The 27,887-nt window shown below is 49.6% G+C and overlaps 1 protein-coding gene across 1 annotated transcript in view; it reads right to left on the reverse strand.

Annotated features, from left to right (window-relative positions):
* The window catches only part of LOC129858961 (rho guanine nucleotide exchange factor 4-like), a 166,029-nt gene extending 145,677 nt beyond the window's left edge, over positions 1 to 20,352 (reverse strand). The window contains exon 1 of the mRNA XM_055928220.1: positions 20,197 to 20,352. Within this exon, the coding sequence (XP_055784195.1) occupies positions 20,197 to 20,205 (9 nt within the window). The 5' untranslated portion in view covers positions 20,206 to 20,352. The remainder of the gene's footprint in view (positions 1 to 20,196) is intronic.
* Positions 20,353 to 27,887: the final 7,535 nt, after the last annotated feature.

Below are 27,887 nucleotides of genomic sequence, written 5' to 3' on the forward strand. Positions count from 1 at the left end.
GGAGGAGAGACCAGAACAGGTGAGGGCAGAGGGGAGGAGAGACCAGAACAGGTGAGGGCAGAGGGGAGGAGAGACCAGAACAGGTGAGGGCAGAGGGGAGGAGAGACCAGAACAGGTGAGGGCAGAGGGGAGGAGAGACCAGAACAGGTGAGGGCAGAGGGGAGGAGAGACCAGAACAGGTGAGGGCAGAGGGGAGGAGAGACCAGAACAGGTGAGGGCAGAGGGGAGGAGAGACCAGAACAGGTGAGGGCAGAGGGGAGGAGAGACCAGAACAGGTGAGGGCAGAGGGGAGGAGAGACCAGAACAGGTGAGGGCAGAGGGGAGGAGAGACCAGAACAGGTGAGGGCAGAGGGGAGGAGAGACCAGAACAGGTGAGGGCAGAGGGGAGGAGAGACCAGAACAGGTGAGGGCAGAGGGGAAGAGAGACCAGAACAGGTGAGGGCAGAGGGGAGGAGAGACCAGAACAGGTGAGGGCAGAGGGGAGGAGAGACCAGAACAGGTGAGGGCAGAGGGGAGGAGAGACCAGAACAGGTGAGGGCAGAGGGGAAGAGAGACCAGAACAGGTGAGGGCAGAGGAGAGGAGAGCGAAGGGCACTAGGGGTGTCCCCCAGATCAACCATTATAGACACTAGTGGTGTCCCCCAGATCAACCATTATAGACACTAGTGGTGTCCCCCAGATCAACCATTATAGACACTAGTGGTGTCCCCCAGATCAACCATTATAGACACTAGTGGTGTCCCCCACATCAACCATTATAGACACTAGTGGTGTCCCCCACATCAACCATTATAGACACTAGTGGTGTCCCCCAGATCAACCATTATAGACACTAGTGGTGACCCCCAGATCAACCATTATAGACACTAGTGGTGTCCCCCAGATCAACCATTATAGACACTAGTGGTGTCCCCCAGATCAACCATTATAGACACTAGTGGTGTCCCCCAGATCAACCATTATAGACACTAGTGGTGTCCCCCACATCAACCATTATAGACACTAGTGGTGTCCCCCAGATCAACCATTATAGACACTAGTGGTGTCCCCCAGATCAACCATTATAGACACTAGTGGTGTCCCCCAGATCAACCATTATAGACACTAGTGGTGTCCCCCAGATCGACCATTATAGACACTAGTGGTGTCCCCCAGATCGACCATTATAGACACTAGTGGTGTCCACCAGATCGTCACAGAGGTCAGTTTCTCCTGTTCATAGCTTGGCTGCTACTAAAGCACATGGCTTAGTTTAGTTAGTTTAGTTACAGACATTTCAATCAGTTACGTCACTTGCTCTGAGACTTAAGTAGTGTTGCCCCTTGCTTTGCAAGGGCCGTGGCTTTTGTGGAGCGATGGGTAACGCTGCTTCGTGGGTGACTGTTGTTGATGTGTGCAGAGGGTCCCTGGTTCGCGCCCGGGTCGGGGCGAGGGGACGGTTTAAAGTTATACTGTTACATATATACACACACGTTGATGGGGTGGCAGGTAGCTTAGTGGTTAGAGCGTTGGGCCAGTAACCGAAAGGTTGCCAGAACGAATCCCCGAGTTGACAAGGTAAACATCTGTCGTTCTGCGCCCTGAACAAGGCAGTTAACCCAGTTAAAAAAAGGCTGTGTTTATTCTCCAGACATTAAACACTGAACAACAAGAAGTACTCTCAAAATGTGGAAACACTGCTGCTTCTATGTACAGTTAACACTTTTACAGACAAGAGGAGCTCCACAGTCTAACTCTAACTAATAACAAGGAGGGAATGCTGAGCCTTGGTATTTACCTTGTGTTAAATGGTTCTTCTGGTCTTTTCCAGCAACAAAAGTGACTTTCCAATCATAACAGTGTAGTGAGAAGTGGCCATTTCCAGGTCATCTTGTTCTGTTCATTACGACGTCTTCCCAAGATCATGAGGAATGAGTTGCATTCCTCTCTGTCACTGGACTGAAAGGACCAGAGGCATCTGAAAGAGTCCGTCAGTCCTAAAATATGTGTTTATGCATGGTATAGGGTGGTATAGGGTGGAGACATGGTGGAGACGGGGTGGAGACGGGGTGGAGACGGGGTGGAGACGGGGTGGAGACGGGGTGGAGACGGGGTGGAGACGGGGTGGAGACGGGGTGGAGACGGGGTGGAGACAGGGTGGAGACAGGGTGGAGACAGGGTGATATAGGGTGGGGACAGGGTGATACAGGGTGGAGACAGGGTGGAGACAGGGTGGAGACAGGGTGATATAGGGTGGGGACAGGGTGGAGACAGGGTGGAGACAGGGTGGAGACAGGGTGGGGACAGGGTGATATAGGGTGGGGACAGGGTGATATAGGGTGGGGACAGGGTGGAGACAGGGTGATATAGGGTGGGGACAGGGTGGAGACAGGGTGATATAGGGTGGGGACAGGGTGGAGACAGGGTGGAGACAGGGTGGGGACAGGGTGGGGACAGGGTGGGGACAGGGTGGGGACAGGGTGATATAGGGTGGGGACAGGGTGGAGACACGGTGATATAGGGTGGGGACAGGGTGGAGACAGGGTGGGGACAGGGTGATATAGGGTGGGGACAGGGTGGAGACAGGGTGATATAGGGTGGGGACAGGGTGGAGACATGGTGGGGACAGGGTGATAAAGGGTGGGGACAGGGTGCAGACAGGGTGATATAGGGTGGGGACAGGGTGGGGACAGGGTGGAGACAGGGTGGAGACAGGGTGGAGACAGGGTGGAGACAGGGTGATATAGGGTGGGGACAGGGTGATACAGGGTGATACAGGTTGCGGACAGGGTGGAGACAGGGTGGAGACAGGGTGGAGACAGGGTGGAGACAGGGTGGAGACAGGGTGGAGACAGGGTGATATAGGGTGGGGACAGGGTGGGGACAGGGTGATACAGGGTGATACAGGGTGGGGACAGGGTGATATAGGGTGGGGACAGGGTGGGGACAGGGTGCAGACAGGGTGGAGACAGGGTGGGGACAGGGTGGGGACAGGGTGGGGACAGGGTGGAGACAGGGTGGGGACAGGGTGGGGACAGGGTGATACAGGGTGGGGACAGGGTGGGGACAGGGTGATACAGGGTGGGGACAGGGTGGGGACAGGGTGGGGACAGTGAACTGTGTCAAACTCACTCTTTCTTTTTCATTTTATTTCCTCCACATGTCCGTAGTTGAGAGGCCAGAGAAACTTAATGACCAGTCATAGAAACAGAGAAACCACAAAACCAGAAAAAGGAGTATCTCAGTACAACCATTGTCCTGCATCCCTCTCTCTGCCTCGGCATTCCTGCCTCAGTCTGACTCTTTCTGTCTCCGTCTCTGTGTCTCTGTCTCTCCATCCCTGCCTCAGTCTGACTCTTTCTGTCTCTGTCTGAGTCCGTCTCTCCGCGTGTCGCCGACTCTAACATTTTAGTAATTCAGCAGAGGCTCTTATCCAGAGTGACTTACATTAGTGAGCGCATACATTTTCATTCGTACTGGTTCCCCACGGGAATCCAACCCACAACCCTGGCGTTGCAAGGGCAATGCTCTACCAACTGAGTCACACAGGACCATTCTCTCTCTCTCCATCACTCTGTCTCGGTCTCCCGCCCTCCCCCCCATCTGCTGCTCTCCCTCCCTCCCCCCCTCTGCTTCTCTCCCTCCCCCCCTCTGCTTCTCTCTCTCCCTCCCCCCTCTGCTTCTCTCCCTCCCTCCCCCCTCTGCTTCTCTCCCTCCCTCCCCCCTCTCTGCTTCTCTCCCTCCCTCCCCCCTCTCTGCTTCTCTCCCTCCCCCCTCTGCTGCTCTCTCTCCCTCCCCCCTCTGCTGCTCTCTCTCCCTCCCCCCTCTGCTGCTCTGCTGCTCCCCCCCCCCCTCTGCTGCTCCCCCCCCCCTCTGCTGCTCTCCCTCCCTCCCCCCTCTGCTGCTCTCCCTCCCTCCCCCCTCTGCTGCTCTCCCTCCCACCCCCCTCTGCTTCTCTCCCTCCCACCCCCCTCTGCTTCTCTCCCTCCCACCCCCCTCTGCTTCTCTCCCTCCCACCCCCCTCTGCTTCTCTCCCTCCCACCCCCCTCTGCTTCTCTCCCTCCCTCCCCCCACCTCTGCTTCTCTCCCTCCCTCCCCCCCACCTCTGCGTCTCTCTCCTTCCCCCCTCCCCCCTCTGCTTCTTTCCCTCCCACCCCCCTCTGCTTCTCTCCCTCCCACCCCCCTCTGCTTCTCTCCCTCCCACCCCCCTCTGCTTCTCTCCCTCCCTCCCCCCACCTCTGCTTCTCTCCCTCCCTCCCCCCCCACCTCTGCGTCTCTCTCCTTCCCCCCTCCCCCCTCTGCTTCTTTCCCTCCCTCCCCCCTCTGCTTCTCTCCCTCCCCCTCTGCTTCTCTCCCTCCCCCTCTGCTTCTCTCCCTCACCCTCTGCTTCTCTCCATCCCTTCCCATCTGCTTCTCTCTCCCCCTTAACCTCTGCTTCTCTCTCCCCCTTAACCTCTGCTTCTCTCTCTCTCCCCCCCCATCTACTCTCTCTCTCTCCCCCCATCTGCTTCTCTCTCCATCCCCATCTGCTTCTCTCTCTCCCTCCCCCGCTGCTTCTCTCCCCCCTCACCCTCTGCTTCTCTCCCCCCTGCTTCTCTCCCTCCCTCCCCCTCTGCTTCCCCCCCTGCTTCTCTCCCTCCCTCCCCCTCTGCTTCTCTCCATCCCTCCCCCTCTGCTTCTCTCCATCCCTCCCCCTCTGCTTCTCTCTCCCCCCATCTGCTTCTCTCTCTCTCCCCCCATCTGCTTCTCTCTCTCTCCCCCCGCTGCTTCTCTCTCTCTCTCTCTCCCCCGCTGCTTCTCTCCCTCCCCCTCTGCTTCTCTCCCTCACCCTCTGCTTCTCTCCCTCACCCTCTGCTTCTCTCCCTCACCCTCTGCTTCTCTCCCTCACCCCCATCTGCTTCTCTCTCTCTCTCCCCCGCTGCTTCTCTCCCTCCCCCCCTCTGCTTCTCTCCCTCCCCCCCATCTGCTTCTCTCCCTCCCCCCCATCTGCTTCTCTCCCTCCTCCCCCATCTGCTTCTCTCCCTCACCCTCTGCTTCTCTCCCTCCCCCCCCATCTGCTTCTCTCTCTCTCTCCCCCGCTGCTTCTCTCCCTCCCCCCCTCTGCTTCTCTCCCTCCCCCCCATCTGCTTCTCTCTCTCCATCCCCATCTGCTTCTCTCTCTCCCTCCCCCGCTGCTTCTCTCCCCCTGCTTCTCTCCCTCCCTCCCCCCTCTGCTTCTCTCCATCCCTCCCCCTCTGCTTCTCTCTCTCCCCCCATCTGCTTCTCTCTCTCTCCCCCACATCTGCTTCTCTCCCTCCCCCCCATCTGCTTCTCTCCCTCCCCCCCATCTGCTTCTCTCTCTCTCCCCCCATCTGCTTCTCTCTCTCTCCCCCCATCTGCTTCTCTCTCTCTCCCCCCATCTGCTTCTCTCTCTCTCCCCCCATCTGCTTCTCTCTCTCTCCCCCCCATCTGCTTCTCTCTCTCTCCCCCCCATCTGCTTCTCTCTCTCTCCCCCCATCTGCTTCTCTCCCCCCTCCCCATCTGCTTCTCTCCCTCCCCCCATCTGCTTCTCTCTCCCCCCCATCTGCTTCCCTCCCTCCCTCCCCCTCTGCTTCTCTCCATCTCTCCCCCCATCTGCTTCTCTCCATCTCTCCCCCCATCTGCTTCTCTCCCCCCTCTGCTTCTCTCCCTCCCTCCCCCCCTCTGCTTCTCTCCCTCCCTCCCCCCCTCTGCTTCTCTCCCTCCCCCTCTGCTTCTCTCCCTCCCTCCCCCCTCTGCTTCTCTCCCTCCCTCCCCCCTCTGCTTCTCTCCCTCCCTCCCTCCCCCCTCTGCTTCTCCCTCCCTCCCCCCTCTGCTTCTCCCTCCCTCCCTCTGATCCTCCCTCCCCCCCTCTGATCCTCCCTCCCTCCCCCCTCTGATCCTCCCTCCCTCCCCCCTCTGATCCTCCCTCCCTCCCCCCTCTTGCTTCTCTCCCTCCCCCCTCTTGCTTCTCTCCCTCCCCCCTCTTGCTTCTCTCCCTCCCCCCTCTTGCTTCTCTCCCTCCCCCCTCTTGCTTCTCTCCCTCCCTCCCCATCTGCTTCCCTCCCCCCTCTTGCTTCTCCCTCCCTCCCCATCTGCTTCCCTCCCTCCCTCCCCATCTGCTTCCCTCCCTCCCTCCCCATCTGCTTCCCTCCCTCCCTCCCCATCTGCTTCCCTCCCTCACTCCCCATCTGCTTCCCTCCCTCCCTCCCCATCTGCTTCCCATCTGCTTCCCTCCCTCCCTCTGCTCCCACTTCCCGGCATCTACTTCTGCCTCTTCTCACCATCCAGACCTCCTTGGTAAGGAATACTTTCCAGAGGAATTTTCTTTGGCTTCCTCCTCAGCCCCCTTGGTCTGGCCACCGCTCCTTCTGACTGGAACATCAAGGAAAAGTGTTGGATTTGGAGAACCTGGAGTGTTTTCATGGCCCTCCAACCTTCTACACCTCTCCATTCCACCTCCGAGTAGAGAGATAGGGGAGAGTACACCTCTCCATTCCACCTCCGAGTAGAGAGATAGGGGAGACTACACCTCTCCATTCCACCTCCGAGTAGAGAGATAGGGGAGAGTACACCTCTCCATTCCATCTCCGAGTAGAGAGATAGGGGAGACTACACCTCAACATTCCACCTCCGAGTAGAGAGATAGGGGAGAGTACAACTCTCCATTCCACCTCCGAGTAGAGCGATAGGGGAGAGTACACCTCAAGATTCCACCTCCGAGTAGAGATAGGGGAGAGTACACCTCTCCATTTCACCTCCGAGTAGAGAGATAGGGGAGAGTACACTCCATTCCACCTCCGAGTAGAGAGATAGGGGAGAGTACACCTCTCCATTCCACCTCCGAGTAGAGAGATAGGGGAGAGTACACCTCTCCATTCCACCTCCGAGTAGAGAGATAGGGGAGAGTACACCTCTCCATTCCACCTCCGAGTAGAGATAGGGGAGAGTACACCTCTCCATTCCACCTCCGAGTAGAGAGATAGGGGAGAGTACAACTCTCCATTCCACCTCCGAGTAGAGAGATAGGGGAGACTACACCTCTCCATTCCACCTCAGAGTAGAGAGATAGGGGAGAGTACACCTCTCCATTCCACCTCCGAGTAGAGAGATAGGGGAGACTACACCTCTCCATTCCACCTCCGAGTAGAGAGATAGGGGAGAGTACACCCCTCTCCATTCCACCTCCGAGTAGAGAGATAGGGGAGAGTACAACTCTCCATTCCACCTCCGAGTAGAGAGATAGGGGAGAGTACACCTCTCCATTCCACCTCCGAGTAGAGAGATAGGGGAGAGTACCCCTCTCCATTCTCTCCAAGGTGGCTTAGCAGTTCAGAAGTCTTTTCCGTATTGTCTTGTCGTGTCCTGTATATATATATATATTTACACCTTTTCTTCACATATCTTTTATTTATTTTATTATCCAAGAACTCAACTACAAAAGCTTTCCTGCAAAAGCTTTCCTGCAACCCGCTTCACCAATTACAATAAGTAATATTTACCTCAATCTGAAAATCCATCGTGGAAGATAGCCAGGGGCTAATTCAGAAGCTAGCCTGATAGCTAACCAGAAGCTACTCCGATAGCTAGCCAGAAGCTAATCTGTAGCTGCCCCGAAATTAGCCGGTTTGCTAGCTAGCGTTGGTGTTTCAGCTGCCCACGTTTTGCGGTCATCAGCTATTCCTTTAGCTCGATAATCTACCGGCACTTTTGTGCAACGCGACTCGGACCGGAGCATTCCGGGACTTTTTTTCTCCCAGTTTCCCCGGATTCCAACCGCAGGCTCTGGACACTTGCACCTTGATTTCGCAGCTAGCTAGCTGCATACCGTGTGACTATTGGCTTACGTCGACCCCGGAGCAAACTCAAATCATGCTGGAGCTAGCCAGCTGAGGAGTTCCATCACCATCCGGACCCGTTTCTTTTGTTGCTGCTGCAGATACGGAACCCCACCGGGCCTTCACGACTGACTGCCGACGTTATCTGCCCGAGGGATTTATCCAACCGGCAATTCCGTCCCGACGTTACCTGAACGCTCACCTGAGGCCCGCTAATCGTTAGCTGTCCAATCGGCTGCTATCTGAACAAAACCCCACTACACGGAACCTACCGACGGAAACGCACGAGGTATCTACAAACAGACCTCCATCCTATGCTGCTACCGATAGCCATATACCCGGCCAGCTGTCTGGATCGCCACGACCCCAACCAACCTCTACTCACTGGACCCTTACTGATCACTCGATTAAGCATGCCTCTCCTTAATGTAAATATGCCTTGTCCATTGCTGTTCTGGTTAGTGTTTATTGGCTTATTTCACTGTAGAGATTCTAGCCCTGCTCTCTATACCATATCCAACCTATCAGTTCCACCACCCACATATGCGATGACATCACCTGGTTTCAATGATGTTTCTAGAGACAAGATCTCTCTCATCATCACTCAATACCTAGGTTTACCTCCACTGTATTCACATCCTACCATACCTTTGTCTGTACATTATTCCTTTAAACTATTTTATCGCCCCCAGAAACTTCCTTTTACTCTCTGCTCTAGTAGCTCTAGGCGACCAATTCTCATAGCTTTTAGCCGTACCATTATCCTACTTCTCCTCTGTTCCTCTGGTGATGTAGAGGTGAATCCAGGCCCTGCAGTACCTGGCTCCACTCCTATTCCCCAGGCGCTCTCTTTTGATGACTTCTGTAACCGTAATAGCCTTGGCTTCATGCATGTTAACATTAGAAGCCTCCTCCCTAAGTTTGTTTTGTTCACTGCTTTAGCACACTCTACCAACCCGGATGTTTTAGCCGTGTCTGAATCCTGGCTTAGAAAGACCACCAAAAATTCAGACATTTTTATCCCCAATTACAATATTTTCAGACAAGATAGAACGGCCAAAGGGGGCGGTGTTGCAATCTACTGCAAAGACTGCCTGCAGAGTTCTGTTATACTATCCAGGTCTGTTCCCAAACAATTTGAACTTCTACTTTTAAAAATCCACCTCTCTAAAAACAAGTCTCTCACCGTTGCCGCCTGCTATAGACCACCCTCTGCCCCCAGCTGTGCTCTGGACACTATATGTGAACTGATTGCCCCCCATCTATCTTCAGAGCTCGTGCTGCTAGGCGACCTAAATTTGAACATGCTCAACACCCCAGCCACCCTACAATCTAAGCTTGATGCCCTCAATCTCACACAAATTATCAATGAACCTACCAGGTACCACCCCAATTCCATAAACACGGGTACCCTCATAGATATCATCCTAACAAACTTGCCCTCCAAATACACCTCTGCTGTTTTCAACCAAGATCTCAGCGATCACTGCCTCATTGCCTGCATCCGTAATGGGTCAGCGGTCAAACGACCTCCACTCATCACTGTCAAACGCTCCCTGAAACACTTCAGCGAGCAGGCCTTCCTAATCGACCTGGCCGGGGTATCCTGGAAGGATATTGATCTCATCCCGTCAGTAGAGGATGCCTGGTCATTTTTTTTAAATGCCTTCCTCACCATCTTGAATAAGCATGCCCCATTCAAGAAATTTAGAACCAGGAACAGATATAGCCCTTGGTTCTCTCCTGACCTGACTGCCCTTAACCATCAGAAAAACATCCTATGGCGTTCTGCATTAGCATCGAACAGCCCCCGTGATATGCAACTTTTCAGGGAAGCCAGAAACCAATATACACAGGCAGTTAGAACAGCCAAGGCTAGCTTTTTCAAGCAGAAATTTGCTTCCTGCAACACAAATTCAAAAAAGTTCTGGGACACCGTAAAGTCCATGGAGAATAAGAACACCTCCTCCCAGCTTCCAACCGCTCTGAAGATAGGAAACACTGTCACCACCGACAAATCCACTATAATTGAGAGTTTCAATAAGCATTTTTCTACGGCTGGCCATGCTTTCCACCTGGCTGCCCCTACCCCGGACAACAGCACTGCCCTCCCCTCTGCTACTCGCCCAAGCCGTCCCCATTTCTCTTTCTCCCAAATACAGTCAGCTGATGTTCTTAATGAGCTGCAAAATCTGGACCCTTACAAATCAGCCGGGCTAGATAATCTGGACCCTTTCTTTCTAAAACTATCTGCTGAAATTGTTGCCACCCCTATTACTAGCCTCTTCAACCTCTCTTTCGTGTCGTCTGAGATCCCCAAAGATTGGAAAGCAGCTGCGGTTATCCCCCTCTTCAAAGGGGGGGACACCCTTGACCCTAACTGCTACAGACCTATATCTATCCTACCCTGCCTTTCTAAGGTCTTCGAAAGCCAAGTCAACAAACAGATTACCGACCATTTCGAATCACACCACACCTTCTCCGCTATGCAATCTGGTTTCAGAGCTGGTCATGGGTGCACCTCAGCCACGCTCAAGGTCATAAACGATATCGTAACCGCCATCGATAGGAAACAATACTGTGCAGCCGTATTCATTGACCTGGCCAAGGCTTTTGACTCTGTCAATCACCACATCCTCATTGGCAGACTCGACAGCCTTGGTTTCTCTAATGATTGCCTCGCCTGGTTCACCAACTACTTCTCTGATAGAGTTCAGTGTGTCAAATCGGAGGGTCTGTTGTCCGGGCCTCTGGCAGTCTCTATGGGGGTGCCACAGGGTTCAATTCTTGGACCGACCCTCTTCTCTGTTTACATCAATGATGTCGCTCTTGCTGCTGGTGATTCTCTGATCCACCTCTACGCAGACGACACTATTCTGTATACTTCTGGCCCTTCTTTTGACACTGTGTTAACAACCCTCCAGGCGAGCTTCAATGCCATACAACTCTCCTTCCGTGGCCTCCAACTGCTCTTAAATACAAGTAAAACCAAATGCATGCTCTTCAACCGATCGCTGCCTGCTCCTGCCCGCCTGTCCAACATCACTACTTTGGACGGCTCTGACTTAGAATATGTGGACAACTACAAATACCTAGGTGTCTGGTTAGACTGTAAACTCTCCTTCCAGACCCACATCAAACATCTCCAATCCAAAGTCAAATCTAGAATTGGCTTCCTATTCCGCAACAAAGCATCCTTTACTCATGCTGCCAAACATACCCTTGTAAAACTGACCATCCTACCAATCCTCGACTTCGGTGATGTCATTTACAAAATAGCCTCCAAAACCCTACTCAATAAATTGGATGCAGTCTATCACAGTGCCATCCGTTTTGTCACCAAAGCCCCATATACTACCCACCACTGCGACCTGTACACTCTCGTTGGCTGGCCCTCGCTTCATACTCGTCGCCAAACCCACTGGTTCCAGGTCATCTACAAGACCCTGCTAGGTAAAGTCCCCCCTTATCTCAGCTCGCTGGTCACCATAGCAGCACCTACCTGTAGCACGCGCTCCAGCAGGTATATCTCTCTAGTCACCCCCAAAACCAATTCTTCCTTTGGACGCCTCTCCTTCCAGTTCTCTGCTGCCAATGACTGGAACGAACTACAAAAATCTCTGAAACTGGAAACACCTATCTCCCTCACTAGCTTTAAGCACCAGCTGTCAGAGCAGCTCATAGATTACTGCACCTGTACATAACCCATCTACAATTTAGCCCAAGCAACTACCTCTTTACCTACTGTATTTATTTATTAATTTATGTTGCTCCTTTGCACCCCATTATTTCTGTCTCTACTTTGCACTTTCTTCCAATGCAAACCAACCATTCCAGTGTTTTTTAGTTTTTATTTTACTTGCTGTGTTGTACTCACTTCGCCTCCATGGCCTTTTTATATTTTATTTATTTATACATATATCTGTTTGCCTTCACCTCCCTTATCTCACCTCACTTGCTCACATTGTATATAGACTTATTTTTTTTTCACTGTATTATTGACTATATGTTTGTTTTTACTCCATGTGTAACTATGTGTTGTTGTATGTGTCGAACTGCTTTGCTTTATCTTGGCCAGGTCGCAATTGTAAATGAGAACGTGTTCTCAATTTGCCTACCTGGTTAAATAAAGGTTAAATAAAAAAAATAAAAATAAAAATTCCACCTCAGAGTAGAGAGATAGGGGAGAGTACACCCTGATCCCCCCACAACGCACGCACACACACTAGTGGTGTGTGGGTCAGCTATTTATTCACCCGCCTGCAATTGGTAACCTATTCGCAACTGCCCGACTACATGTTATAAAGTGTCAAATCTGAGGCCCACACCCGCCCCTAACCTGCTAACCTAGAAAATGTGCTGTAGGCTGCAGTCAGAGACGGCGTAACGATTTTTTCACAGTGGGATGCAACTAAAATTATATCCATGCCGCTTCTCGTCTGTCATATGTTGCCCTAGAAGACTAAATAAACTCTTGCTCACCTGAATGATGTCATAAATACAATAGAATGAATGAATGAATGTCATAAATACAATAGAATGAATGAATGATGTCATAAATACAATATAATGAATGCTTCAATGTAGTTGACATCAGTAAAACTCGTGCAAAAACACAACAAAAAACGGGAAATGACATCAGTTTGACCAGTTGTCAGGAAATAGGAAGCTGTGGAAATGGCCCAACATGTTCCTGATAAGATTTCAGTTCAGCCTGGATGAATATTTGATGTGGTTGAAATACTATCAGCTGTTATGATGCTGATAAAGACAGCACCCCTACAGACAGTATCTAACGGTGGTTGAAATACTATCAGCTGTTATGATGCTGATAAAGACAGCACCTCTACAGACAGTATCTAACTGTGGTTGAAATACTATCAGCTGTTATGATGCTGATAAAGACAGCACCTCTACAGACAGTATCTAACTGAGCATTTTCATTCTATCAAGATGCCGAAAGAAAGAAATCATATTTCTCCACTCCTGTTCCTAAAACAAAATGTAGCCTACAATTGGTGTATCATTTGCTTAATTCTGAAAGGAGTTAATATGAAGGCTTTGTGAGAGGTTATAGACCTATGTAACAGTATAACTTTAGTCCGTCCCCTCGCCCCGACCTGGGCGTGAACCTGGGACCCTCTGCACACACCAACAACCGTCACCCACGAAGCATCGTTACCCATCGCTTCACAAAAGCCGCGGCCCTTGCAGAGCAAGGGGAACCACTACTTCAAGGTCTCAGAGCAAGTGACGTCACCGATTGAATGGCTATTAGCGCGCACCACCGCTAACTAGCTAGCCATTTCACATCCGTTACACCTACAGTCAGTGTCCAGATTTCCGTTCCCATTCAACCCATCTGAACTGTAGGCTACAGTTGCCTTGATGTGCCAAAGGCCTGTTTGAAGATCCCGTCTTGTGACTGTGGAATTTGTACAGCGCCACACAACATTGCCGGCACTGCTATCTTCCTGTTTCTCTATTTCACAGCTTTTCCTCTTATTGAATTAAACTCTGACATTGTCCTTTTTGCCTCTGTGGATCGATGTAAACTTTCTTTTCTGCCTGTTCCCAAAAGCATTAGGTGATTGGTGTGTACGTTATTTGACGTACAGTTAGGACCTAAAGGTTAAAAGGTTAGGATTACACACTAACACCAGTTAGAGTAAATAAATAAAGAAAACCCACAATGTGGCCTGTAGATATAACCTGCAGGCCAGCCACTCGCCCTTCATAGATATAACCTGCAGACCAGCCACTCGCCCTTCATAATAGATCTAACCTGCAGGCCAGCCACTCGCCCTTCATAGATATAACCTGCAGACCAGCCACTTGCCCTTCATAGATATAACCTTCAGACCAGCCACTCGCCCTTCATAGATATAACCTGCAGACCAGCCACTCGCCCTTCATAGATATAACCTGCAGGCCAGCCACTCGCCCTTCATAGATATAACCTGCAGGCCAGCCACTCGCCCTTCATAGATATAACCTGCAGGCCAGCCACTCGCCCTTCATAGATATAACCTGCAGACCAGCCACTCGCCCTTCATAATAGATCTAACCTGCAGGCCAGCCACTCGCCCTTCATAGATATAACCTGCAGACCAGCCACTCGCCCTTCATAGATATAACCTGCAGACCAGCCACTCGCCCTTCATAGATATAACCTGCAGGCCAGCCCCTCGCCCTTCATAGATATAACCTGCAGACCAGCCACTCGCCCTTCATAGATATAACCTGCAGGCCAGCCACTCGCCCTTCATAATAGATCTAACCTGCAGGCCAGCCACTCGCCCTTCATAGATATAACCTGCATACCAGCCACTCGCCCTTCATAGATATAACCTGCAGACCAGCCACTCGCCCTTCATAGATATAACCTGCAGGCCAGCCACTCGCCCTTCATAATAGATATAACCTGCAGACCAGCCACTCGCCCTTCATAATAGATCTAACCTGCAGGCCAGCCACTCGCCCTTCATAGATATAACCTGCAGACCAGCCACTCGCCCTTCATAGATATAACCTGCAGGCCAGCCACTCGCCCTTCATAGATATAACCTGCAGACCAGCCACTCGCCCTACATAATAGATATAACCTGCAGACCAGCCACTCGCCCTTCATAGATATAACCTGCATACCAGCCACTCGCCCTTCATAGATATAACCTGCAGACCAGCCACTCGCCCTTCATAGATATAACCTGCAGACCAGCCACTCGCCCTTCATAGATATAACCTGCAGGCCAGCCACTCGCCCTTCATAGATATAACCTGCAGGCCAGCCACTCGCCCTTCATAGATATAACCTGCAGGCCAGCCACTCGCCCTTCATAGATATAACCTGCAGGCCAGCCACTCGCCCTTCATAGATATAACCTGCAGGCCAGCCACTCGCCCTTCATAGTAGATATAACCTGCAGGCCAGCCACTCGCCCTTCATAATAGATATAACCTGCAGGCCAGCCACTCGCCCTTCTTAGATATAACCTGCAGGCCAGCCACTCGCCCTTCATAGATATAACCTGCAGGCCAGCCACTCGCCCTTCATAGATATAACCTGCAGGCCAGCCACTCGCCCTTCATAGATATAACCTGCAGGCCAGCCACTCGCCCTTCATAGATATAACCTGCAGACCAGCCACTCGCCCTTCATAGATATAACCTGCAGGCCAGCCACTCGCCCTTCATAGTAGATATAACCTGTAGGCCAGCCACTCGCCCTTCATAATAGATATAACCTGCAGGCCAGCCACTCGCCCTTCATAATAGATATAACCTGTAGGCCAGCCACTCGCCCTTCATAGATATAACCTGCAGGCCAGCCACTCGCCCTTCATAGATATAACCTGCAGGCCAGCCACTCGCCCTTCATAGATATAACCTGCAGGCCAGCCACTCGCCCTTCATAGATATAACCTGCAGGCCAGCCACTCGCCCTTCATAGATATAACCTGCAGGCCAGCCACTCGCCCTTAATAGATATAACCTGCAGGCCAGCCACTCGCCCTTCATAGATATAACCTGCAGGCCAGCCACTCGCCCTTCATCCACACAGTATTTAAAGACCCTGAACCCGCCTTCCCCGTGGATATAACCTTCGGGTTATGGGTCAACCCGTCTTCCCCGTGGCTATAACCTTCGGGTTATGGGTCAACCCGTCTTCCCCGTGGATATAACCTTCGGGTTATGAGTCAACCCGTCTTCCCCGTGGATATAACCTTCGGGTTATGAGTCAACCCGTCTTCCCCGTGGATATAACCTTCGGGTTATGAGTCAACCCGCCTTCCCCGTGGATTTAACCTTCGGGTTATGAGTCAACCCGTCTTCCCCGTGGATATAACCTTCGGGTTATGAGTCAACCCGTCTTCCCCGTGGATATAACCTTCGGGTTATGAGTCAACCCGTCTTCCCCGTGGATATAACCTTCGGGTTATGAGTCAACCCGTCTTCCCCGTGGATATAACCTTCGGGTTATGGGTCAACCCGTCTTCCCCGTGTAGATAACCTTCGGGTTATGAGTCAACCCGCCTTCCCCGTGGATATAACCTTCGGGTTATGAGTCAACCCGTCTTCCCCGTGGATATAACCTTCGGGTTATGGGTCAACCCGTCTTCCCCGTGTATATAACCTTCGGGTTATGAGTCAACCCGTCTTCCCCGTGGATATAACCTTCGGGTTATGGGTCAACCCGCCTTCCCCGTGGATATAACCTTCGGGTTATGAGTCAACCCGTCTTCCCCGTGGATATAACCTTCAGGTTATGAGTCAACCCGTCTTCCCTGTGGATATAAGCCTGAGTCAACCCGTCTTCCCCGTAGATATAACCTTCGGGTTATGAGTCAACCCGTCTTCCCCGTAGATATAACCTTCAGGTTATGAGTCAACCCGCGGATCGCTCAAACACAGTCAGATTCCTTCTCTTTTATTTTTTACATATTTATTTAACCTTTATGTAACTAGGCAAGTAAGTTAAAAACTAATTCTTATATACAATGACGGCCTACCAAAAGGCAAAAGGCCTCCTGTTTGGACGGGGGCTTGGGATGAAAAAAATACAATATAAATATAGGACAAAAACACACATCAGGACGAGAGAGACGACACTACACAAAGAGAAACTTAAGACAACATAACATGGCAGCAACATAACAACATTAGCAACACAACATGGCAGCAACACAACATGGTACAAACATTATTGAGCACAGACAACAGCACAAAGGGCAAGAAGGTGAGACAACAATACATCACACAAAGCAGCCACAACTGTCAGTAAGAGTGGCCATGATTGAGTCTTTGAATGAGATAAAATTGTCCATTTCGAGTGTTTGTTGCAGCTCGTTCCAGTCCCTAGCTGCAGCGAACTGAAAAGAGGAGCGACCCAGGGATGTGTGTGCTTTCGGGACCTTTAACAGAATGTGACTGGCAGAACGGGTGTTGTATGTGGAGGATGAGGGCTGCAGTAGATATCTCAGATAGGGGGGAGTGAGGCCTAAGAGTGTTTTATAAATAAGCATCAACCAGTGGGTCTTGTGACGGGTATACAGAGATGACCAGTTTACAGAGGAGTATAGAGTGCAGTGATGTGTCCTATAAGGAGCATTGGTGGAAAATCTGATGGCCGAATGGTAAAGAACATCTAGCCGCTCGAGAGCACCCTTACCTGCCGATCTATAATCTACGTCTCCGTAATCTAGCATGGGTAGGATGGTCACCTGAATCAGGGTTAGTTTATAGAGGAAACCAAGTCTAGATTTAACTTTAGTCTGCAGCTTTGATAAGTGCTGAGAGAAGGACAGTGCATCGTCTAGCCATACTCCCAAGTACTTGTATGAGGTGACTACCTCAAGCTCTAAACCCTCAGAGGTAGTACTCACACCTGTGGGGAGAGGAGCATTCTTCTAACAAAACCACATGACCTTTGTTTTGGAGGTGTTCAGTACAAGATTAAGGGCAGAGAAAGCTTGTTGGACACTGTAGAGCATTTAACACAACATCCAGGGAGGGGCCAGCTGAGTATAACACTATCATCCACATATAAATGGATGAGAGAGCTTCCTACTGCCTGACCTATGTTGTTGATGGAAATTGAGAAGAGCCAGTGTCTGCTGGCAACAGAGTTGCCATGGTGATAGAGAACCAACCCCCTGGCTCAAGATCCATGATGGTGAGAGAGAACCAACCCCCTGGCTCAAGATCCATGATGGTGAGAGAGAACCAACCCCCTGGCTCAAGATCCATGAAAGTGAAAGAGAACCAACCCCCTGGCTCAAGATCCATGATGGTGAGAGAGAACCAACCCCCTGGCTCAAGATCCATGATGGTGAGAGAGAACCAATCCCCTGTCCAGTCCCCTCCCACTCCCCCTAGGCCTATGGGATATGACCAAGCCCAGTCCGGTGGGTGACCCTGTCCAGTCCCCTCCCACTCCAAGGGGATATCACCAAGCCCAGTCCGGTGGGTGACCCTGCACCCCAGGTTTCTCCCTCCCTGTTGACAGCTGGACCTGAGACGGATGTAAACTCTGACCCTGTACCCCAGGTTTCTCCCTCCCTGTTGACAGCTGGGCCTGAGACGGATGTAAACTCTGACCCTGTACCCCAGGTTTCTCCCTCCCTGTTGACAGCTGGACCTGAGACGGATGTAAACTCTGACCCTGCCCCCCAGGTTTCTCCCTCCCTGTTGACAGCTGGGCCTGAGACGGATGTAAACTCTGACCCTGTACCCCAGGTTTCTCCCTCCCTGTTGACAGCTGGGCCTGAGACGGATGTAAACTCTGACCCTGCCCCCCCAGGTTTCTCCCTCCCTGTTGACAGCTGGACCTGAGACGGATGTAAATTCTGACCCTGCACCCCAGGTTTCTCCCTCCCTGTTGACAGCTCTACAATGCTGTGCTGACTCTTAGCGGAACCCGGTGCGGTGATGTCATACCATCTCCATGAGGCCGCTTTCCTCGCCAGTGACTAAGGGGCTTGACTACTGGACCACGCCATTAAAAAGGGGTGGTTGGTGTGTGTGTGTGTGTGTGTGTATATGTGTGTGTGTGTGTATATGTGTGTGTGTGTATGTATATGTGTGTGTGTGTATATGTGTGTGTGTGTGTGTATATGTGTGTGTGTGTGTGTGTGTACCATAGGAAAGAAGATCAGCCTGCTCTGCCAAAGGCCATTATGTTACCTCTTACTCTAACTAAATGACCACTAGGCTACCCTGCCGCCCCATGTTACCTCTTACTCTAACTAAATGACCACTAGGCTACCCTGCCGCCTCATGTTACCTCTTACTCTAACTAAATGACCACTAGGCTACCCTGCCGCCCCATGTTACCTCTTACTCTAACTAAATGACATGGAAATGCTTAGTTTAACTTTGGTATTTTTTGGTTCTCTATTTCACCTACAGTATGCTATTCTGTACAGCTCTTCTTCCATAAATGTTTTGTATTTTATCCCCTTTTTCTCCACAATTTCGTGCGATCCAATTACGATCTTGTCTCATTGCTGCAACTCCCCAACGGGCTCGGGAAAGGCGAAGGTCGAGTCATGAGTCCTCCAAAACATGACCCGACAAATAGTTCTTCTTAACACCTGCCCGCTTAACCAGGAAGCCAGCTGCACGAATGTGATGGAGGAAACACCATTCAACTGACAACCGAAGTCAGCCTACAGGCTCCCGGCCCACCACAAGGAGTCGCTAGAGCACGATGAGCCAAGTAAAGCCCCCCTGCCAAACCCTCCCAGGATGATGCTGGGCCAATTGTGCTCCGCCCTGTGGGACTCTCGTTCATGGCCGTTTGTGACTCAGCCCGGGAACGAACCAGGGTCTGTAGTGAAGTCTCCTCTAAAGGAATGAACACGTAAACAAATGACATAATAAGGATGGACATTCTTAGCACAGGAAACCATAATGCTGTATAATCAGTATATAAACAGACAGTAACCTATACACGGACAGTGTGACCTGAACTTAAAAGACAGTAATGTTATGAAGCACAGCGTGTACAGACACACACCATCTAAACATTCAGTTGACATGAACTTCACAACCTGACACACGCACGAAAGCTTGGAAAACAGTCCTCCCATCCAAGCCTTCTGCTACATGTGAAATGAGAAGATTGCTGGATATCTGGCTTATGTCAACAGACTATTAAAGCCTGGTCAATATTCCCCTTGACCCTCTTGTATGAGAGGAATGCCAGAGGTTTACCTCTGGACTGCGATTTAGTGATAACAGTGTATGAAGTGCATACAGAGTTCTCATAACATCACACACACACGTCACACAGGCAAAGAGGAGAAAGCCTAAGGTCCACCTAACAGCATTGTCAATGCATACCCATCACTCACACCTAACAGACTGGCTTCTCTCACTCAAACAAGCACACACACACACACACACACACACACACACACACACACACACACACACACACACACACACACACACACACACACACACACACACACACACACACACACACACACACACACACACAGAACAAGAATAAACATGTACACAGATGGATGTAAACTAAAGAAGAACACAAAGACACACTTTAATGAATTGAGAACATTCCACACACAACGGTGTGACGTTAATATGAACAAAGGTTTAAGGTTTCTATCTAGATCCTCATAAGAGACTTGTCCATCATGATTTAATAGCACTAGATGACAGGACCCAAAAGCCTGGCTGACTTAGTGAAGCTCCCTGAGACACAGCCACACTTTAAAAGCACCACACTTCGATAACACCGATCACCTGGAACTAACAAAAGGGTTTGCATTACTCCAGCAGCTCCCTCTGAGAACAGACCAATAGGCTTCACTAAAATCTCCAAAGTCAGCTGTCCAGTGGAAAGTGTTCTCACCTGAGCCATAGTAGTGCTGCTGTGGCATCCTCTGACAGCCGGCGAAGACACAGGGAAACGTGAGGCTACTAGCTAGGCTAGCTGTGGAATTCCAACACACCCAAGCCGAGCGTTCATTCCAGAACGTTAGACAGTCTCCCTCACGGCACGCCAACACAACAGTCCGGAGGCAGCGAGCCCAACCCCAGAGAAACACAAGAGAGGAAGGAGGGAGGGAGGAGGCTGGCTAGCAGTTTAGTCTCTGAAAAAACTGTTTGCAGGATAGCAGAGGGCCAGCTGGTTGTGTGTGAGACTGTGTGTGTGTGTGTGTGTGTGTGTGTGTGTGGCATCCCTTTTGGCTAGCCTTTCTCACACAGGAAACGGGTCCAGGTGAGACTGTTAGCATCCGTTAGCGGGATGCTAGCACCAGGTGGATGTCTCTAGTCTACTTTCCCCTTGAAGACTAAAAGGGGAAGTGCCATCTCACCCTGTCTACCAGGAAGCATGTGGAAATATCTGTCCTCATTAAGATAAAGGAAAGAATAAAGACATCCACATCCAAGGGCCATTGAATGTAAGGCCACCTCCAGTAAGCTCTATCTCTATTGGTCAATTCAGTGTCCGTTCAAGGTTGGTTGGCTCTGCAGAACAAAGGGCTTGCTGTGGCTGGCTGACACAATGGGTCTTAGACTTTAGCAGCTAGCAAAACGCAAAGAGCTCTTTAATGCAGGAAAACTTAAATCCGTTTCACCAAATTTTTTATCAGCAAGTTAAATGTGCAACCAAAGGGGGGGGGGGGGGGGGGGGGGACTCTAGACCACCTTTACTCCACACACAGAGACGTGTACAAAGCTCTCCCTCGCCCTCCATTTGGCAAATCTGACTATAATTATATCCTCCTGATTCCTGCTTACAAGCAAAAATGAAAGCAGGAACTACCAGTGACTAGATCAATAAAAAAAAGTGGTTAGATGAAGCAGATGCTAAGCTACAGGACTGTTTTTCTAGCACAGACTGGAATATGTTCCGGGATTCCTCCGATGGCATTGAGGAGTACACCACATCAGTCATCGGCTTCAATAAGTGCATCGATGATGTCGTCCCCACAGTGACCGTACGTACATATCCCAACCAGAAGCCATGGGTTACAGGCAACATCCGCACTGAGCTAAAGGCTATAGCTGCCGCTTTCAAGGAGCGGGACTCTAACCCGGAAGCTTATAAGAAATCCCACTATGTCCTCCGACGAACCATCAAACAGGCAAAACATAGTTCACCGGCTCTGATGCTCGTCGGATGTGGCAGGGCTTGCAAACCATTACAGACGCAAAGGGAAGCACAGCCGAGAGCTGCCCAGTGACACGAGCCTACCAGACGAGCTAAACTACTTCTATGCTCGCGTCGAGGCAAATAACACTGAAACATGCATGAGAGTACCAGCTGTTCTGGAAGACTGAGATCACGTTCTCCGCAGCCGATGTGAGTAAGACCTTTAAACAGGTCAACATTCACAAGGCCGCAGGGCGAGACGGATTACCAGGACGTGTACTTCACTGACATTTTCAACCTCTCCCTGTCCGAGTCTGTAATACCAATATGTTTTAAGCAGACCACCATACTGCCTGTGCCCAAGAACACTAAGGTAACCTGCCTAACTGACTATCGACCCGTAGTACTCATGTCTGTAGCCATGAAGTGCTTTGAAAGGCTGGTCATGGCTCACATCAACACCATTATCCCAGAAACCCTAGACCCACTCCAATTTGCAAGCCGTCCCAACAGATCCACAGTTGATCAAATCAAAGTTTGTCACGTGCGCCGAATACAACAGGTGTAGACCTTACAGTGAAATGCTTACTTACAGGCTCTAACCAATAGTGCAAAAAAGGTATTAGGTGAACAATAGGTAGGTAAAGAAATAAAACAACAGTAAAAAGACAGGCTATATACAGTAGCGAGGCTATAAAAGTAGCGAGGCTACATACAGACACCGGTTAGTCAGGCTGATTGAGGTAGTATGTACATGTAGATATGGTTAAAGTGACTATGCATATATGATGAAAAGAGAGTAGCAGTAGCGTAAAAGAGGGGTTGGCGGGTGGTGGGTGGGACACAATGCAGGTAGCCCGGTTAGCCAACGTGCGGGAGCACTGGTTGGTCCGCCCAATTGAGGTAGTATGTACATGAATGTATAGTTAAAGTGACAATGCATATATGATAAACAGAGAGTAGATGATGCAATCTCCATTGCACTCCACACTTCCCTTTCCCACCTGGACAAAAGGAACACCTATGTGAGAATGCTATTCATATACAGCTCAGCGTTCACCACCATAGTGCCCTCCAAGCTCATCACTAAGGACCCTGGATGTTGAACTGGATCCTGGACTTCCTGACGGGCCGCCCCCAGGTGGTAAGGTGCGTGCTCAGTCCCCTCCTGTACTCCCTGTTCACTCATGACTGCACGGCCAGGCATGACTCCAACATCATCATTAAGTTTTCCGATGAAACAACAGTGTTAGGCCTGATCACTGACAACTATGAGACAGCCTATAAGGAGCAGGTCAGAGACCTGGCCGTGTGGTGCCAGGACAACAATCGGTCCCTCGACATGATCAAGACAAAGGAGATGATTGTGGACTACAGGAAAAGGAGGACCGAGGACGCTCCCATTCTCATCTACGGGGCTGTAGTGGAGCAGGTTGAGAACTTCAAGTTCCTTGGTGTCCACATCACCAACAACTATCATGGTCCAAACACACCAAGACAGTGGTGAAGTGGGCACAACAAAACCTATTCCCCCTCAGGAGACTGAAATGATTTGGCATGGGTCCTCAGATCCTCAAAACGTTCTACAGCTGCATCATCGAGAGCATCCTGACTGGTTGCATCACTGCCTGGTATGGCAACTGCTCGGCCTCCGACCGCAAGGTACTACAGAGGGTAGTGCGTAAGGCCTAGTACATCACTGGGGCCAAGCTTCCTGCCATCCAGGACCTCTATACCAGGCGGTGTCAGAGGAAGGTCCTAAAAATTGTCAAAGACTCTAGCCACCCCAGTCATAGACTGTTCTCTAAGCTACCGCATGGCAAGCAGTACCAGAGCTACAAGTCTAGGTCCAAGAGGCTTCTAAACAGCTTCTACCCCCAAGCCATAAAACTCCTGAACACCTAATCAAATGGCTACCCAGACTATTTGCATTGCCCCCCCCCCCCCCCCTTTACACCACTGCTCTGTTGTTATCTATGCAGTCACTTTAATAACTCTACCTCCATGTACATATTACCTCAACTAATCGGTGCCTCCGCACATTGACTCTGTACCGCTACCCCCCTGTATATAATCTCTCTATTGTTATTTTACTGCTGCTCTTTAATTACTTGTTACTTTTATTTCTTATTCTTATCCATATTTTTTAAAACTGCATTGTTGGTTAGGGGCTCGTCAGTAAGCATTTCACTGTAAGGTCTACACCTGTTGTATTCGGCGCTTGTGACAAATACAGTTTGATTTGATTTGATCTGGAAGGTGTTCTGCAAGGGAGGTGTGAACAGTGTCATTCCACTGGGTAGAAAGGGAAGATCTTGGCAGCAGAGTGTTAAGACTGAGTGGCCCAGTGGGTCGGACTTCAGATGACTGGTCTTTCAGTTAGCCTCCTCTACTAATCCTAATGTCTACCAACACAAACCCAACCAATGATCCAGCCATGTGAACAACAACTACAATTCAAGTTAAGATGAAAACCAGTCAGATTCTTCAATTCTGCAGGAAATTGTAGCTATAGAGTTTTGAAGGCTACAAAGGAGTTGGCTGAGGTTAGGATTGTAAATAGTTTCTAAGAATTAACAGCCATTGAAAGCCAGTGTTTGATAAGGTTTAAAGCTAGGCTAATTGGCTCAGATAAAAAGAGACCTCTCTGTCAGGAAGACATCTTTCTACGGAACTAAAGCAGAACCAATGTCTAGGAGCCTACACTAAAAATGTTTATTTGGCTGTCCCCATAGGAGAACCCTTTGAAGAACACTTTTTGGTTCCAGGTAGAACCCCTTGGATTCAATGTAGAACCCTTTCCACAGAGGGTTCTACATGGAACCCAAGAGTTCAACCTCGAAGCAAAAAGGGTGCTACCTGGAACCAAAGATGGTTCTCTGATGGGGACAGCCTAAGAACCCTTTTGGAACCATTTTTTCTAAGAGTGTATCGGTGAATCACAAACATCATTGCTCAAGAAAATGATACTTTTCATTATAGCTGTGCTGTAGTTTCAGAAAACAGAGAGCATTGTGGTGGAATTTAACCCCTAGTTATCCCCAGCAGCAGCTCCCTCACTGGGTCATGACAGCATAAATTACACAGGCTCCACCTTTCACCCAGAAAAGCCCTTTGAAAGTGTTGCCCGGGCTTTGGCTTGCGTTGGCACAGTGAATCTACCTCCCAGGAAGACCGAGCGCGAGGGGACCGGGACGGCTGCCAATTTCACTCCCTTGTACAGCACAGCTCAGCACACACACACACGGATATACACTGAGTGTACAAAACATTAGGAACACCTGCTCTTTCCCTGACATAGACTGACCAGGTGAATCCAGGTGAAAGCTAGGATCCCTTATTGATGTCACCTGTTAAATCCACTTCAAGCAGTGTAGTCGAAGGGGAGGAGACAGGTCAAAGAAGGATTTCAAGCCTTGAGACAATTGATACATGGATTGTGTGCCATTCACAGGGTGAATGGGCAAGACAACAGATTTACGGGGTAGTAGGTGCCAGGCACACCGGTTTGACTGTGTCAAGAACTGCCACGTTGCTGGTTTATTAACGCTCTAACAGTTTCCTGTGTGTATCAAGAATGGTCCACCGCCCAAATGACAGCCAGCCAACTTAACACGACAATGGGAATTATTGGAGTCAACATGGGCCAGCATTCCTGTGGAACGCTTTCGACACCTTGTACAGTCCATGCCCTGACGAATTGAGGTCTGAGGGCAAAATGGATGCAAATCAATATTAGGTAGGTGTTCTTAATGTTTTGTACACTTAGTATACGTGTACACACACTATTTATTTCACAATAAAATAAAATTTGATTTGATCAGAAAAGGAGCCTCAGCAACAAAGAAAAACGGCCATAGGATTTTCATTTTCAGCGAGCTTGTGGAAGCCAATTCCACTGGCATCTCTCTACTTTGTGCCTTGTATTATGAAACAAGAGGTGACTTATTTTTTTCCAGATCTCCATGAGGCCTAAGCCCCAGTGAATATTTCTGCAAGCCTCGTAATACAAACCCCTTGCTTCAGTATTTACTTAGGGGTTTAATTAATGTAAAGGCCTCAGCATTTTAACCGGCTGTGCAAATCTAAACCAGCGGTGTAATACTGAAATCATATGGATCTAACTAGGAGTTTGAAGCCACATGAACCTTTGAACTCATCATTAGTCAAAGATCCAGGAAACAGACAGGTAGAGAGAGAACACAGAAAGTCCCAGGGCATCCAAACAGCTGAACAATCAGTACAAACCTGGCTGTTATGACAGGTTCTGGCATCCGCTAACAATGTGTCAAATCAAATCCCTTCAATCCAATGTTCTCTCAGAAGGATTTGTATGTATTGTTAGATACTAATGCACGTTTGGAGCTAGGAACATAAATGTTTCCCTACATCCACAATAACATCTGCTAAATGTGTATGCCACCAATAACATTTGATTTGAACAAAGTTCTGAAGAAACCGGTTGAGGTGAAACGGTGCGTGAAAAGGTAGTGTGAGAGTGAGTGAGAGAGTAAGCTAGTGTGTGTGTGTGTGCCATGATTCCTTTCTTCCAGTTCTGTCGATACCGCTTAGTTAATTTAACACAGATATATAAAACGACACAAGTTCAAGACAAACAAGCTAAAACTTGAACATGTAGACATCCCGACTTCCCTTCCCAGACATCCCAGAGCGTAGTTGACTTATCTATAAGAAGCCCAGCCCTGTACTACAGTAGCTATCCAAACAACACGCCTCTGAACATTCACCGGTAGCTCAACGTTTCAACACGTAGAATAGCAGAGCTGTTCACATTTTAAACACCCACCTTATTATTCAAAAAGGGTTTTACAGTACGTGCACCCCAAATGGGACCCTATATACAGCAAGTAGTGCACTACTTTTGACCCAGAGGCCTACGGTAAGATGTCCATTGAAATGGATGTAAACGTCTATTTAAAAAAAATGTCTTCCTCACTTGTGGAGAGGCAGGCGTGCATCGTAGTCTCTGTGAAGAGGACAAGAGAACAGAACATTATAGGTTGTGCACTGCCCTGCAACAGACGCCAGGCCTGTTAGCTATGGTGTCAACAAACAAACAAAAAGATTCAAAAATACAGTAGGCTCTCTCTGTTCTTTTAGTTAGCATCCCTGACCTTTCAGAAGTGCTAGAAGCATGTAGCTTCATAAGAAAATATACTTTAATAAGGAAACCCACAAACTACATAAATATAATCTCAGTTCAGAAAGACAAGCTAAGCTAACTGTAGCATATGGTGCGTTTACCGCTATGTTGATGCTGAGGGAAGCCGGTCTCAGCACCAACTGGTATGCAGTATGACACAAAGTGCAAATGGCACCCCTATTTACTTTGTAGTGCACTACTTTAGAAGGCCCTATAAGGGAATAGGGTGCCATTTTTCGACACATTCAATGAAGCAGCTGCACATAAACATATAGTCACTTCAGAAAGACAAGCTAAGCTAACTGTAGCGTACAGTGTGGTGCGTTTACTACCACTTTGATACTGAGGGAAGCAGTATGAAGCAGCCGGCTACACACAGACCATCATAAAGTGACAGACACAAGTCAACAAAAAAAGATCTGCCTAATAAAGGCTAGACTGAAAATACATCAGGAGGACTGTATAGTAATACATCTGCATATTCATGGTGCTGCGGTCAGAAGTGGTGGTTCTCCCACTGGGCTTTCCCAGGCAGCACCGCAGAGGCTACTGCAGCTGCTGGTGCACGTCAAACCTCTTGTGCTAGGGGGCAAACGTGTGTGTGTGTGCATTTATGTGTTTGTATATAGGAAGAGGAAGTGTGTACCATAGGTACCTCATTATGATACGTACGACTTTCAGAGGTTGACATCAATACCGGTGTTTCCACTGAACTGAGAACAAGCCTCATTAATCAACGTTGACTGTCAAGTCCTCGTTTCCTGACTGGTTGCTAACTCGTTAAGTCTAAAAAAAAAGGTCAAAGGCGAAACTAATGGAAACAAGCATCACTTGACCAGCAGATCACTCTTTTAAACTAACTCTGTAACGAGCGTTGTTTCGTGGCCTACTGCACGTTAAGTCACGTGTCTATAAAGAAATGCATTTGTTTTTTATCTACTTGGTGTCTGTGTCCTTGAATGACAGTTAATGAGAGCAGCAGACCTGACACGACCTCTGACCTCTGGCCATAGAATTAGAATACTACTAATAGTAATTTAATAGGATCACTATGGCTGTGGTACTCGGACGTGTGAACCCCGACCCCACCAAATCTCCTCCCAGACTGGGACCTGGAGCGGTTCTTTAAAACGTATTCCTTCCCTCTACTCGCTCACACATTCCAGACTCATCTGGACCAGCCCTGACTACAGCGGGTGGCTTTTAACTCAGCACAGGGCAAGCAGTTATGCACAAACACTTTACATTACATCGTGTATACACGACCGAGTGGGACTGA

This window comes from Salvelinus fontinalis, chromosome 7 (assembly GCF_029448725.1).
Source record: "Salvelinus fontinalis isolate EN_2023a chromosome 7, ASM2944872v1, whole genome shotgun sequence".
NCBI classification, from domain to species: Eukaryota; Metazoa; Chordata; class Actinopteri; order Salmoniformes; family Salmonidae; genus Salvelinus; species Salvelinus fontinalis.